This window comes from Mesoplodon densirostris, chromosome 4, assembly GCF_025265405.1.
Source record: "Mesoplodon densirostris isolate mMesDen1 chromosome 4, mMesDen1 primary haplotype, whole genome shotgun sequence".
Lineage (NCBI taxonomy): Eukaryota > Metazoa > Chordata > Mammalia > Artiodactyla > Ziphiidae > Mesoplodon > Mesoplodon densirostris.
The window spans coordinates 98,738,700-98,755,340 of NC_082664.1; the positions used below are offsets into that span (position 1 = coordinate 98,738,700).

General features: G+C 36.8%; 1 protein-coding gene across 1 annotated transcript in view; it reads left to right on the top strand.

Annotated features, from left to right (window-relative positions):
• Positions 1–16,100, top strand: part of LOC132488546 (ankyrin repeat domain-containing protein 26-like) — a 145,026-nt gene extending 128,926 nt beyond the window's left edge. The window contains 6 exon segments of the mRNA XM_060096844.1: positions 5,343–5,633; positions 6,219–6,436; positions 7,833–8,061; positions 14,661–14,706; positions 15,889–15,897; positions 15,900–16,100. Of these exon segments, the coding sequence (XP_059952827.1) occupies positions 5,343–5,633; positions 6,219–6,436; positions 7,833–8,061; positions 14,661–14,706; positions 15,889–15,897; positions 15,900–16,024 (918 nt within the window). The 3' untranslated portion in view covers positions 16,025–16,100.
• The last annotated feature ends 541 nt before the right edge of the window (positions 16,101–16,641 follow it).

Sequence of the window (16,641 nt, forward strand, 5' to 3'; positions counted from 1 at the left end):
TTTCTTTTTATTGCTGAATAATACTCATTTGTATGGACATACCACCTTTTATTTATCCATTCATCAGTTGATGGACCTTTGGGTTGTTTCCGCTTTTTTGGCTATTGTTAATAATGCTGCTATGAACGTTCATGTCCAAGTTCTGGTGTGAACATATTTTTTTCATTTCTTTTTGGAATATACTTATGAATGGAATTGCTGTATCATATGGTAACTCTGTTTAAATTTTTGAGGAACTGCCGTACTGTTTTCCAGAGTGGCTGCACCATTTTACATTTTTATCCAAAGTGTGTAAGCATTCCAATTTCTCTACATGCCCGGCAACACTTGTCATTACCCGTCTTTCTGATTATAGCCATCCTAGTAGGTGTGAAGTGGCATCTCATTGTGGTTTTGTTTTGCGTTTTGCTGTTGACTAATAACGTTGAGGCATTTTTCATGTGCTTATTGTCTATCTGTGTATCATCTTTGAAGAACTGTCTATTCAACTTTTTGCCCATTTTTAAGTTGGATTGTCTTTTTATTATTGAATTGTAAGAGTTCTTTTTGTATCCTAGATACAAATCTTCGATCGGATATAGGATTTTCAAGTATTTTCTCTCACTCAGGAGTTTGCCCTTTCCCCTTCTTGATGGTGTCATTCAAAACACAGAAGTCTTTAATATTGATGAAGTTCAGTTATTCGATTATTGTCTTTTGGTGTCATATCTAAGAATTGCCAAATCCAGTCATGAAGATAAACACCTGTGTTTTCTTCTAAGAATTTTGTAGTTTTAGCTCTTGCATATTGACTTAATTTCTACATATGGTATGAGGTAGAGGTCTAATTTTATTCTTTTGTATGTGGATATTCTGTTGTCCCAGTACCATTTGTTAAAAAAACTATTGTCTCATTCAATTATTTGGCACTCTTACAATCAGTTGGCCGTAAATGTGGGGCTTTCCTTTTACATCCTCAATGGTAACGCATTGATCTATATGCCTGTCCTATGCCAGTATCAAGTCAGATTTTATGAGAATTCTTTCTTCATCATCTTGCATCTTACCAGTTGTTTTATGTAATAATAAAAAGTCAGTGTAGTGGAATGTCTTTAACTCTACTTCCGTGGAGGTTTTTTGCCTCTTGAAGGAGCCTGTGGCCAGCTTATGCCTCACTGACCCCATGACACAATGGGAAGTAGGTTTACAAAGGTAAAGTCCATTCCTTTTTTTCTCCCTCCATTCAGACCTTTAGTCTCTCACCCAGTGCCTCCCACTTCACTCCAGTTTCCATCAAATCTTGGTCACGAGATCTGCTGACTTCGTCTGCTATCTGCTTCATTATGTTTAGCTCATTATAATTCATAGACTCATCCATAGGTTTCACCATCTAGGAGAAGATTAAGTCTGGGCTGTCAGCTTTCCTCGTTGGAAGTCTCTCTAAGCCATCATGTTGCAATTCACAATTAAATCATCTTTTGATGTGGTTCTTGTGTATAACACTCGTGCTGATCTTGTTCTTGACATAGATCCTGCATTCTCAGAAACCACAGTTCCCTGTATCTACCTTCTTTGATTGAAAAAGAAAGAGATGCATAGCTGTACTTTATAGCTTAACACATAATGAATAGAATAACTATTTCATCCCATCCAAAGAAAAATTTTTAAGAGTATAGCTGTTAAAAACCAGGTAGGGCTTCTCTGGTGGTGCAGTGGTTAAGAATCTGCCTGCCAATGCAGGGGACAATGGTTCAAGCCCAGGTCCGGGAAGATCCCACATGCCATGGAGCAACTAAGCCCATGCGCCACAACTACTGAGCCTGCACTCTAGGGCCCGCAAGCCACAGCTGTGGAACCTGTGTGCCACAACTACTGAAGCCCATGCACCTAGAACCTGTGTTCCACAACAAGAGAAGCCACCGTAATGAGAAGCCTGTACACCTCCACAAAGAGTAGCCCCTGCTCGCCGCAACTAGAGAAAGCCTGTGCACAGCAACGAAGACCCAACACAGCCAAAAATAAATAAAATAAATAAAATAAATTTTTTTAAAAAGGTAATAATTTATCTGGGACAAATAATAGATTAGTAATTTGAATTTCAAAATTTCAAAGCCAGTGTGTATGATATACAGAAGCACTGTGGTACAATGTAAAAATGAGATATCCTACCTTCCCTTACAAACAAGCTTTAAGTAAGGTAAAGGAAAAATTATATTTAATTATATACTGCCAAAGGACATTCCATTTGTTTTACTACTGAGAAGATTAAAAATGCTTCCATGATGTTTTATTTCCTCTCTGAGGAAAGGACAATGAAGATTGAGTCCTAGATTAATAAATATTCAAAGTTGCCTATCCCTTAGAATTTCAGTTAATTGAGATGAGGTAAAAAAGTCTGATTCTGGTAATTAAACTGACGATTTCTAGTTGTTTTTCAACTATTACACTTCATATGTCTCCTTGCTTACCAATCTTCCTTATCTTCAAACTTGAGGGGAAATTCTGAAGAGGCATACCTGCCTATTTGTAAGAAATTGTAAGTGAAGGGAACCTGCCCGAAACTTCCTCCTGAATAGTTCTTAGGTCTTTCTTCTAGTTATCTGCTTCTTCTCATCAGCATTGTTTGTCATTTTAAATTAATCTCAACATTTATTAGATTCCAGTTTATAGGAAACCAATTTCTACTGTGTCTAAGTTATGTTTCTTATTATCTCTTTTTTTCATCCACTTTTCTATCTGTTTTTTCCTAAAAATCTCCTCAAAGTTTAGTAGCTGAAATAAGCAACATTTATTTTGTTCACAATCTATACTTAGGAAAAGCATAACCAGGACAGCTGGCCTCTCTTCCCCTCAGTTGGAACACCTACCCTGAACACCTAGGCTCTCTTTGTGACCTGAGCTTCCTCACAACATGGGGCTGGGTTCCAAGGTTAAGAGCCAGGAAGAAGCTGTGTTGCCTTGTCTAACCTCGCCTTGCAATTCACACAGCATCTCTTTCACCATATTCTGTTCATTAGGAATAAGTCACTTATGCTTGGCCCATAGTCTACCTTTTTTTATGGGATAATTTTTTTCAAAAACTTATGGATACATTTAAAAACCAGCATAAACTACCCACTGGCCACAATTTTTATATTCCTTCCACATGAAGAATACACTTATCCCTACTCAGTTCCCCCACAAGTCTCAATTGTTATGGTGTCAGGCTCAGGCTTGAGTCCAGGATCTTACCATCTTTCACCAGGTACAGATGGGGATGAGGCTCCTAGGTGTGGTTTCTAGAGTATAGCCCCTTGAGTACCAATCCTCTCAGTATGAAGACTTGAGAACTAAAGGGACAAATTTTCTGCCACCCACATACCCAACATTCTGTTAAACTGCTAAAGACTCCCCCATTCAGAAATGGAAAATGGAAGACATGCTGGTCCATAGCAGTTCTGAAATACAGCCTGATACCTGCTGCCAGCTCTGTGATTAGGACTTAGTCCCGACCATGGAAGTGATTCTCCTTTGCTGTACCCTCTGAGCTCTTTGTTCTGTCCTTTTCATAAGAAATGACCTGTGTTTGCAGCTGAGTAGTGTTTCTCAAGCCATCAAGGGAAGAAAATGACACTGAAACCTGGAGGAAGGGGGACTTACAGAACTTCTAAGAAAATCCCAGAGGCCTCTTCTCATTTTGTACTGTCTTGGTCTCTGTTAATGCAAGCTAGCAAGCAGTGTTTTTGCTACCACAGTTCTCTTTAAAGCTTTGAATGTCCTGTGAATTTTATTGGGGTTCATGACATTGGAAAAGCTACCCTCCCAAATCTTTTTGAGATAAGCTCTTCCCCTTGGGCTTCTTGTGAAGCTGTTGTAGGATGGTAGGACGCGAAACTTTGTAGGATGATGCCTTTAAAATTCTTATGCTTTTTTAAGATCCTTAAAGGAATTTGAGGCACCAACTTAAGTCTTTCCAGGGTGTTAATAAAGGGTTCTACAGTCTTGGCTTCATCTTTAGACCATGTTTTCCTGGCAGCACTCTAAATCTGATCTTAGTCCAGAAGCTATTTCTCTGTTTTAGCATTATTTGGGCATGTGGAGATACTGTAAATGGGATACAGATATTTGAACCCATTGAGTCCTGGGTCCTTTATATTTAATAGTCTTTTTTTTAGCTTATCCCTCTCATCAGTTTTACTTTCAGCTGCTTTGTAGGTAGAGTCCCCCTCCCTCCAGGTTGCAGTGTCATTTTCTTCCCTTGCCTAGAAGCTGTCACCTTCAGCCTCTTCAAGGGCCGTCAGGCTTCCATTAACAGTCTTGCGAAGCCCTGAGAATTTCGTGAGATAAGTGTCAAAGAATTTGTAGACATGTTTTTTTTTTTTTCTTTTGTTTTGCGGTATGCGGGCCTCTCCCTGTTGTGGCCTCTCCCGTTGTGTAACACAGGCTCTGGACGCGCAGGCTCAGCGGCCATGGCTCACGGGCCCAGCCGCTCCGCGGCGGCATGTGGGATCTTCCCGGACCGGGGCACAAGCCCGTGTCCCCTGCATCGGCAGGCGGACTCTCAACCACTGCGCCACCAGTTTAAAAACATGTAGACATGTTTTTAAACTACCACATCCACTTGCCTTGTCTTACCAAATAATCATTCTGTCTAAAGGGAAGTAGTTCTTCCCAACTCAGTGTCCTTGAAATTCCAGCAAGTTTTTTTGTTTGTTTTGTTTAGTATGTTCTCTTATTCTGTGGAAAGTAACAAAGCATTGCAAGAATTAATGGCATTTTTTTGTTCAGAAAAATGTATGGATCATCTCGCTAAACTATTACACTGGGAGATGTGATTTCTCCTTAACCCTGTGAAGCACTTCTCCTTGGAATGCAATTCAAATTAGCGTAAAATATTTGTAGTTCAGAAAAAAGGCTTATGGCATTAGAAGCCATATTTACAAGACTCATTAGAGGCTGACTTTCCGAGTCTTATTTTGGGAGGCATTTATTAATTCAGCCCTAAATAACTCAATATGATATCCCTAAAACTTTAAAAATCATGGAGGGTTAAAATGGGAGTGGGGAAGGAGTAAGAGGCTTTCTACTAAGAGGTGACTTATAGTCATTTTATGGAGGAAAGGCATGAAACAATAGAAGAATAAAAGTATAAAATCAAATGCAAATTTTGTGTAACAATGATGACAGTGAAGGATATATATTTGTGGCTCTTGGTGGTTTGAACTTTTTTCTTCATTTTCTTAGTAATTCAAGGTCCTACACACTACAATATAGACACCATTTTATTGTAACTGAATTTATTTTAAAAGTTAATACTGGTTTCGAGTTATGCTATTTTCAGTCTACGTCCCTAATTACCAAGCGATTTTATTTTATTCATGCAGATTGATGACCTTACAGCAGAACTGGAAACTGAATCTTCAGAATGTCTACATCTGGGTGCAAAAAATCAAGTTCTTCAACGGGCGTTATTATCTATAAAAGTAATGCAAAAGAAATGTGAAAAACTAGAGAAGAATGAAAAGAAGTTGGAACAAGAAGCAGTGAACCTCAGAAGTCATATAGAAATGAATATGATAGAACACAGTCAAGTAGAGCAGTATAAATGGGAGGTTGAAGAAAGAGCAAGACAGGATATAATAGAAAAATTAAAAGAAGTCAACCTATTTTTACAGGTTAATTTTCTGATCTGTAATGTGCTTTAATTCACTTCACTATAAATTACATTTCGGATGTATACATTTTATGTGTTTCTTCTACTTCCCTTATAGCAGTTTGTTTTGTAAATTTCTGGAAGGAAGGTGGCATTTGTTTCTCCCTTTAAATATTTCAGTTTCCATCATTATTCTCACTAAATTGATCTTTCAGAATGATTCTCACTAGAGAATCATTTTATTTTTAAGACCAACTGGTATAAAACAAAACTATTAGGATGAAAATAAAATATTATGATTTAGAAATTGTACTATACTCTTGGATTATTCTTAGCTGTATTGTTCAATTTAAAAATTTTAAAATTGATCCTATTATTCTTTGAATTATCAGATTGCATGAGTACGAATATAAGAATGATCCAACTTTAATTTTATAATTAAGATTTAACTCAGTTTACATTGATGATAAATATTTTTAAAGTTCAGCTTTTTTTTCACATTTAAAATTGCTCTCTGAATCATTGACACAAAACTGAAGGGAACAAATATACTATAATTATTCAGGTTATAATTATTTTAAACATGTATGTTTTTATTTGACTTTAGACACAAGCAGCATCTCAAGAAAACTTAGAGCAGTTAAGAGAGAATCATAATGCTTCAATAAGAAGTCCAATGGAACTGAGAATTAAAGATCTGGAATCTGAACTCTCCAAAATGAAAACTTTTCAAGAAGATTCTACTAAAGCAGAGTTGGAAAAATATAAGCAACTCTACCTCGAAGAACTAAAAGTTAGAAAGTCATTGGCAAATAAACGAAACAAGTAAGTCAAAACGTAGAATCATAGAAAATAAATTTAAATTTAGCTCATTAATTTGCCTCTAAAGCATAATTTTTATTGAGCCAGGTTCATGAGATTAGTAGGAGTGAAAGCTAACTAGATAGTATAACTTTGGAAAATGATGTTAGTAAGTGAAGTCACCTTTAAAATGTGAGTCCAGTTTGCATCTCCCCACCTTTTTGTTGGTTTTACATAACTTTATTTTTTATATTTTCATATATTGGGTTGGCCAAAAAGTTCTATGTGTCTTCCCGTAAGATGTTACTGGAAAAACCCAAACGAACTTTTTGGCCAACCCAATAGTTAACCTGATTTAGTCTTTAAGCTAAGTGTTTTTGAAACTTTGTAATTGAGATAAAATTTCTTGTTGGAATTCCCGTAAATAGAAATATTAACGAGTTTAATTATTTTTTGGAAGATTACCGCTTAAACGCAAAGCGTCACATTTTAGCATTTGGTAAATTTACTTTCTTGATTATGATCTTTGGTATCATCGCTAGAGGGCGCCCTGAGACAAACTACTGTATTTGAAGTTTTTCTACTCTACATAAAGGCATGCTTGTGAAATAAGGGGAAAGTAACAGAGGGGCGAAGGGCCGTATAATTCACAAAGTGTCTAAAATTACCACGGTGGCCTGCGTGAGGGTGTGCGTGGAAGACCGCAAGGGCAGATCCCACCCCCAGTGCCTCAGTAACAGTGTTACCGGTACCTGTCCGCAGCCTGTTAGGAACCGGGCCGCACAGCAGGAGGTGAGCGGTGGACGAGCCAGCAAAGCTTCACCTGCCGCCCCCCCATCGCACCCCATCGCTCGCATTACCGCCTGAACCATCCTGACAACCCCCATACATCCCCATCCATGGAAAAGTTGTCTTCCACGAAACTGGCCCCTGGTTCCAGAAAGGTTGGGGACCGCTGCTCTAGATTATTCCTCAGTGCCGAATGCTTAATTCCTCTGAGGTAATGAGTGAAATGTGTATACAGGGGTGGTGAAAGCAAATGCTTGAAAATGTCCTTGGGGGATGGTTTGTTTTTTCATCCCTGAACTGGTTTACTAAAGGTGGGTGTCTAAGTGCAGCCATCGCAGAAGGCAGCAAGCGTCACCTGTTAAGCCGTCTCCATCGCTGGCACCATTTCTCTCCTCTCCCGACTCTGACTTACTTGTTAGTTAAGCATCCCCCAGACACATATATACTTCTTTAGAACAATTTTACACCTAGAATTGTTTATAATAGGTTTGCTCTGACCCATTTTCAGTGTTAAAACGTGGTTTAATGGGACATTCCATTTACTATTATGGCAATTAAAAAAATGCAAATCATTTACGAATCTTTTAGGGAAAATGCAATTAATGAAATTGGTGTTTTGCCATCTTCCCAGGACTAATGAGAGGCTGGCAGAGGTCAGTACCAAACTGCTGGTGGAGAAACAGCAGCACAGATCTTTACTCAGCACTCTTACTACGAGGCCAGTCCTGAAGCCACCTTGTGTAGGAAATATTAATAATAGTTTAGTGCTCAATAGATATCTTACTCCAGGAGAAAACTTAGAGATTTCTACCTCAAGTTCACGCCCTTCACATGAGAGCATGGAGATGTACTTGACCAAGGTTAGTTATACTATCCTTTTTTTCTTGCGTTTCAGATTTCTGATAATAATTCTTGTTTTTAATTTGGTGAAATTCTGAATTGTTTATTTGACTTACACACACGAAGTAAAAGCCATAATTAATTGTGCTAATAAAGAGACAGAAATTTTATGATTTTTTAAAGTCCCTGGATTTCTCATTTTCAAGAGAGATTTATCATTAACTTTATTCAGTAAATGTAATTAAACTGACAAATTTTAAATTTCTTGAAAAACTGCAGTTAAATCCTATTTTAGAAATTAAATATTATTGCCTAATAACCAAAGATATACCTTCTAATTGATTTCAGTTTGGCAATGGTTCATAATCATTTTCAAGTTTTGCTGCACCCTAGTTTTTCTACCCCTAAGCATAAGTGAATGATTGGCATCCAAACACTTAACCATATATGGATTTTTTTTATTTAAAGGAATCCTAGATAAATCCTTTTTGTGAATTAAATAGACTTGTAGCACTAAATATGTTAATTTCTGTTTTTAAGTTAAATTTTTTGTCATATTCGTACATGAGAGTGCATCCTTAATTGCTATTTTACTTAGAGCATTTTTATTGAATTTTTATAAAATGTCTTGCTGAGCAATTGTAGAACATTTCTAAATACGTAAATAAAGCAAATATTTAAACTTTTAAAATGAAGTCCACTTATGTCTCTATCTTGCCATCACCAGGATGAATGATGACTATGATGGGGAGTCTTTAAATTGCAACTGGTTTTCATTGTGTATCATTGTTATTAAAATATGCATCTCACTCAGTGCACACGGGGTTATGGTTTTGATGGTGTTTTCATGACGTTCTTGATGCAGAGAAAAGTAGGCCTTGTTAAATGAAGTCTCAACCTGTTTTCTCATTTGGCTTCACGTCGTAAGAAATCATAGAAGAGCAAAGCTAAGGTTTCTTAGACAGTGCTGTGGCTAAATTGGGTCTAAGTGCTTCAGAGCCATGAAACTGGACTCCAGGGTCGGAAAGAAAATGCATGTCAAGCCCTCTGTCAGTTGCTAAGCATGATGTAAACTTAGAATGTTCTCATGGGTTGTCACCCAAAAAATCAAACAATGTATCATTTTACAAGATGAAGATGAAAGAGTGTGTGAATGCAAAAACAATGTGAGAGAAAATTTCTGCGGGAATTTTTTCCTTTAATTTTTTTGGAGGAAAGAGGAGTTTATTTTTTTAGTAATTCTAGATAAATCGGAAAATAGTTTATTTTAAACTCAATGTTGTAGTTACTAGGTATACATAGTTCCCTTGTGGGGTCTTTGCCAAATCGTGCTGGTTTTAATAAGAGAGATTGAAGAGCACTACTTAACTCTATCAAGATGCAAAGACATCTCCATAATCACTACAGAATGCCGCAGAAGAGTTATTATACAGTTGTTGTTCACCTAATTCTTAGTAAGACTTACAGAAAGAAGGTGCCTTCTGGAATTGCTAGGAATATAATTATTTCTACTAGGAAAACATAAAATAATACTATGAGAGGTGTTAACGTACTGTCTAAAATGATAGAAAGAGGTGGGTTTTTGGATGGGACATGATAAAACAATAGCCTTCTAAAGGTTTTAGCTATGATTCTACAAAGTAAAATGTTAAAAATGGCATTAAGATTGCATTTGTTTATCATTCTCCTTTATTTGCAATGTTTTAACATTTTGGACTATTCCTACTGTGAAGTTTTATCTTACTCAGCATTTTCCCCTAACTTTAAGGAAAATAATTATAGCAAAGTACTGCTCTAGGTGTGTGGTTTCAGTTGCGCTGGTTGTAGCAGCAAGCTTTCTCCATGTACCTAACACAGATTTATTACCTCCCTCACCAGTACATGAAGTTCAGTCTTAGCAGTTGATACCATTGTGGGGGTAGGAGATTACTACGTATCTGTCTTGCTAATTTTACCCTCAGTTTTCACATTCTAGTTAATTCTGGGATGTTTGGTCCTATATATCAGAAGTAATTTTACAGTTTTTTTCAATTGTGTTATTTAATTATATTATTATAAAATACAAAAAGTTAACATTAGCCAAAATAGCTACATCACTGTTAGATTTTCTTGCACATAGAATTTTTTCAAGAACTGAAAACTTAAAAATCTATTCCAGACAACTTTATAACAGACACAATCTCACTGGTTTAAAGATTTTTTATGTTCAAGAGTTTTTAGGTATTTGTGTGCCGAACACGATGCATGGCCACAGTAGTTAATAAATGCCCTTTAAATCTGTCTTAAGTAGGAGGATTACATTTTACATTGACTGATTTTGGACTTTTGGTGCATTACTGACACTTTGAAAATTTTTCTAATGATTTATTTAAGTAATTTAAAAAATTGCTCAAATGTCCATTCAGTTTAGCAACTCTCTTTCTAAATGTGGTCATACAAATGCACTGAAGCTAAAACAATTAATATTCCTAAGACTTTGACTTTTTATATGACACAACATTTTGTGTCTCACCAGAATATTGAGTCACATTTCTTTTTAAAAAATTAGGCCTCGTGTTTACATCACCAAGGCAGTGCCTATCCACTCTTGAGTTTTAACTCTAATCAAATTACCAGAGTAGTTGAGCTAGTTTCTCATAAGGCACAGGCAGAGTTCAATAAACTTGTTTATTGTCTCAGTTTATTATATCAGTATAATCCTTCTTGTTCCCACTTCATTTTGTCCACATGGACAAATGAGTAGCCATTTTATCTTTTGAAAGATAGAGGTAATAGTTCAACTTCTTAACAGTTCTTTTTCTTTCATTCATTTTTTTTCCTGTACTTAGTTTTTCAGCTCTTTGATCTACAAATTCTTCCTCAGTTCTTCTCTCTGCAGCAAAATATATGTACTTAATATCTACAGACTGCCAAGTGTAATTTCCTTCATACCTTAGCCTGTTTACAATTGGATAATGAATTGAAGTGGTTTAAATGACTTGATTTTATTACATTTTCGTGACATTTACAATGAGTGATATCAAATTTTAAAAGTATCAATAATTACTGAAAATAAATTAACTTTGGAAATGAGTGTGCATGTGTATGTGTGTGGTGTGTATATATTTATCAAAATGGTCTTAAAAAGAGAGTGCAACATTATTTTCCAGCCTGCAGTCTCAGATATAATTTAACAGTAATATATTACAGTTGGGTGAACGAGCACATACTTGTTGTGCTTCATATTGTTACTGGCTTCACTACGTTTCTTTCTAAAATGTTCCTTTCACCTTTCCCCTACTTTATAGTGGGGGTTGTCTTGAACAATGTACATTAATTATAAAGTCAGGGAAGAAGAAGAAAACGTTCCCTCAGTGTCGTGTGGTCCTCTGCCTTGTTGGAGCTGTGGTGGGTAGGTGGCAGATGACACTTCTCTTCCCCTTCTGAGTTCAGCACGCGGGAGTCAGCAGCTGGAGATCAACTAAGGAGCTTTGTTACTGACACATAACTAACGAATTGGAGGACGTGCTTTAGGTGTGCAGTCACAGTGGGCCTCAGAATACTTCATCCCAAATTAGGCCTAAGGGGAGGAAGCAAATGCTTGACCCCCGCCCCAGGGCAGGCTGCTTACTGTGGGCATGAGAGCAGACCCCAGTTCCCGGTGCTGAGGGCACACACACCTTCTCAAAGAAGAGATTTGGAAGCAAGCCAGCACTTCTTAGTTCCTTCTCCCAAATTCACGCATTGGGTAAATCTCCCCTCCTCTCATGAGGAGGGTAGGAGTGTAAGTCTTCACGTTGAAACTTTAGGCCAAGGAATTAGCCTGTAATTTCTGACTGGATTTAAATTCTAATTGAGATTACACTCATGTTTTTTGTACATACAAACTAATGATGAGAGATTGAAGTATGCTAGATGGTAAAGAGAAATCTATTTTGTGTTTTAAATTTTGCTATAAATAACCCACAACGTGGATAATTCATTTGTTGACTCATTTCGGTAAACCAAGTTTTATTTGGAGGAAACGAATATCCTTTTAAAGAAGATTCTCCTCAGGCTTCCCTGGTGGCGCTGTGATTGAGAGTCTGTGTGCCGATGCAGGGACACGGGTTCGTGCCCCGGTCCGGGAAGATCCCACATTCCGCGGAGCAGCTGGGTCCGTGAGCCATGGCCGCTGAGCCTGCGCGTCCGGAGCCTGTGCTCCGCAACGAGAGAGGCCACAACAGTGAGAAGCCCGCGTACCGCAAAAATAAATAAATAAATAATAATTTTAAAAAGAAGAAGAATCTCCTAAATTTTGGCCTGTGTGATACAACTAAAGATTTTCTCCTTCAAGTTCCCTGTCCTGTGGTTAAAAAAAAATCTGTGCTTTATAAATTAAATATATTGACTGCTACTAATAGCAGTTATGATAATTTATTCTTGTTCATGCCTTTGAAACATATAATTTAGTTAGAAAGCTACTATTTCATGTCTCATGCATCAAACGTTATTGAGCTACATGACAAAGTTTTACATATTCATTTTCTCTGAGTTATAGTTAAAAATCTATGTGTTTCTTTTTCTTAATCTGAGGAAGTAGCTGGCGTAGAACTCTCTCTAGACTCAGTGAGAAGGCCGTTGGCTTTGTGACACGTTGGCTTTGTGACAAAGTCTCTCTGACCCTTTGTTACCTCTTTTGTAAAATTAGGGACTTTGACTAAATCAATGACTCTCATACCTTAAAAAATTTTCTTTCAAGGAAAAGAACCTTTCTTTTTAAAAAAAATTTTTTTTTGCATGAAACTGTATGATATAAAACAGAGACAAATATAGAGCTGTTTAGCTAAAGGAGTGGTGGAGACCCTGAAGCTGTGACTTCTTTTTCCTTCAGTCCTGCAGTGTCCTCAGTGGGGGACCTTCCATTACTATGGGACATAGTTTGGAAACTACCAGTTGTGAGAGAATCCTTCTAACTAAAAATCTTTAAAATTAAAACTTGCTGATATATTATTTTCCTGTGTATAATTTTCTCACCTTTCTGTGTTTTTGTTAAATGGAACAGTTTAAAGAAAAATGCAGGTGTGTTCTCCTTATTATTTATTTATTTTTTGTGGTACGCGGGCCTCTCACTGTTGCGGCCTCTCCCGTTGTGGAGCACAAGCTCCGGACGCGCAGGCTCAGCGTCTATGGCTCACGGGCCCAGCCGCTCCGCAGCATGTGGGATCTTCCCGGACCGCGGCAAGAACCCGTGTCCCCTGCATCGGCAGGCGTACTCTCAACCACTGCGCCACCAGGGAAGCCCTGTTCTCCTTATTAATGTTCGACTTCCAACTACTTCCCCCAACTACTTCACCTAGAAATCAACATAAGGGTCTTGGAAGGAAAAGAGCTTTTGGGGGAAAAGAGAGTAATCTACACGGGTCATTCCCTAATTCAACGCATGTAAAAACGGGACCTACATTTTGCAGTGTTTATTAATGGTAATACAAAATTATTTCAGTAAAGGCTTCTTCCTTCATCTGTTATGAGTTATTAATTTCACAAAACCTGTCTAGTAATGTTGTCACATTATTCATTTCATAGGGCCTCTCTACAGTGCTGTTGTCAGAAAAGTGTTATGGAAAACAGTCTCTGAAAATATTGGGAAACCTGCTAGCCAAAAAATTTGTCTTCGCACCTAAAATTTACAAAGGCGTTGGCTATCATGATATCATTATCATCACAGTGTTTGTCATGTTCAGTATACTATTTGAGACCCTGTTTAGTGAGAGGGTGCCTTTTATAGGAAAGATTTCTAAAAGGACACTCTAGGTGGAGACACTTGTAATACAGTTTGAAATGTTCCCACACATTTCATAATTAAGTAGATAACTATAATTAGTCAAATGTTTCAAAAAGTTGGCCCTAATTTCTAGAATGGAAACAAAGTTACAGTTAAAGAATTATGTATTGTTTTCCTTGTTTCTAATTCTAGAAAGTCATGAATCAGAAACTGAGTTTGAAAACTGGCTCTAGCCTCTACTTTTCCTTTCTTCAAGCAGATTTTCTGAAATAAATGTTTCAGTCCTAATATAGACAGCAAAATACCTTTACTTAATTTTTTGCCAGTAGAATTTTGACATGACATTACAACGGAACCATTTTCTCCATTTTATGTATTTAAGATTCTATGTTGAAAAATTATTACCATAGAACATACCTTAAACTTTTAGTTATATAGAAGTATAAGAAAGGAAAACTCATTTTAAGGAAAGATCCATTAGAGTAAAAAACTGATTAAACTTTTAGAAAGAGCAATTTTTCTAAGAATTGCAAAGTAATGCATTCATTGTAATATATATATGACTTTAATCGTTTAAACTTGTTTGTACCAATAAGATCAAATATCACCCTCTGAAATTATGTATATTCAGTAGACTGATATTTATTGTACTTTTTATCCGATTAATCTAAATAACATTACATATATATGTTCTTTATTATCTAAAATCAAAATAAGTAGGAATTTATTTTATTTTATTGATGTGATTATTTTTCTATTTAAGCAATCCTCAAATTAGGTCTAGTCTCTAGAAGTATTATTTAAAGGCCACATTTCATAAGCTATACATCATTCCTACAAAAATGTCTAACTTAAATAATATTTGACTTATTTCAGATGTGGCAGGAGATGGAAAAAAATATAACTAGAGTACTAGAAAAAGGTATGTTGCTGAAATTTATGAATTAAATTTAGACATTGATTTCTGAAATAAACTGTAAATATTCAGTAGTAAATGGCATCTCTTTCCATTGTTTGGATGACAGATACTATTGATAGGTTAAATATCTTTTCTTATACATATCTAATGAAAAAATGTGAAAGAATGAACATTCATAATGAAAAATATCCTGATTCCTCATTTATTCAGCATGTTCCACAGCTTTAAAAAAAATCTCAAAAAGTCTATGTATTTCTTTTTATTTCTGGCTATATCCTTCCTCTCTACTTCTGCCATCCCTGTGGAACTGTCAACCTGCACACTGACACTATTAGAAAACATGGGGTTTATCAACTTCTCAAGTTTCTGGCAGTGATTAAGGCCAAAAAACCCAGACTCAAGCAGTCACGTTCGTGTAGCTGTCACTTAGTGGCTGACATTAAAATTTCCTGTCATTGACTTTGTCATTGGTTTATCTTTCGCTCTCAGGAAAAATTCCAAATTCCTTATCATGGAATAAAAACACCCAAATCAGTTTGGGTCCTGCCATAGTATTCAGCCTTATCTCTTTACTACCTTCCTCTGCCCCTTTGCTCTACATCTAGTCAAATAGACTGCTTGCAATCCCACAGGTGCTCTTCCTCACCTTTAGTCTTTGTATTTGCCTCTTCCCTCCATCTCCCGTACTTTTCCCTTGTCCTTCAGGTATCCACTTACATACCACCTCCACCAAAAAGCTGACAGTATTGACACAAAGCTGGGTGTCACTTCTGAGTGTTCCTTGTACCCTCTTTTATACCTGTCATAGTATTTATGACTCTGTATGGAAATTGCCTGTTTGTCTGTTTTTCCCGTTTCTAGCATGATGTTTCAGGGTGGACTGTGTCACCTTCATCTTGTAATTTCAGTGCTTGTCACAGCACCTTAGCAGATGGTTGTTGAGTAAATGAATGACGAATGAGAAAGCCAGAAGCTCTGATACTCAGCCACAAGAGCAATTAATTCATCGTGCAACCACAGGCAAATTATATACTAGTAATCTTGTATTTTGTGTTATGTCGTGTATAGATACTTTTCATTCTTCTGAATGCTTAGAAAGGTCTCACGTTTTTTTTTTTACTAACTTATATTTAGTTAACTCAAGTATTTTAGGTAAAGAATATAATCCTTTCTTTTTCTTTTCAGCTGCTGCTGAATTGAATCAGCATGCTATAGAGCTTCTCATCTAGGAGCTACTGATGAGTCAAATCTAAATCAAGATCTAGTTTTGAAAACATCACGAGAATATGTACAGATTTTGAAGAAAGATTATATGATCTAAAAGAAAAATAGTAAAAATTTCCCTCCTGGGTTGTTTGCATAACATTTTAGTTGTTTCCCATTAAACATGACGTGAAAATCTGGATTAAAGGAAAATATTCTTGTATTTTATGTGTATGATGAAAATGTATATACTATTTTAAACCATGTTTCTCTGCATCTAACTTACTTTTAATCAGATTTTGTGAATCAAAACACTGTTGAGTTTTACATACTCAAACTGAGCCCTGATACCAGCACCCAGACAACCAAACTTGTCATTAATATATAGTGGTGTTGATTGATAGCTTTTTTCTATTTCCAATTTTATCACGATATACAGACCTAAAGGTTTAGACAGACATCATTTGGATATCCTGCTGCTATGGCTATTGTCAATGTTTTGGGGTTTTTTGAATATTATTTATTTTTGAGTGTGTTGAGTCTTCGTTGCTGCATGCGGACTTTCTCTAGTTGCGGCGAGCGGGGGCTACGGGCTTCTCATCGTGGTGGCTTCTCTTGTTGCGGAGCCTGGGCTCTAGGCGCGCGGGCTTCAGTAGTTGTGGCATGCGGGCTCTAGAGCGCAGGCTCAGTATTCGTGGCGCACAGGCTTAGTTGCTCCATGGCATGTGGGATCTT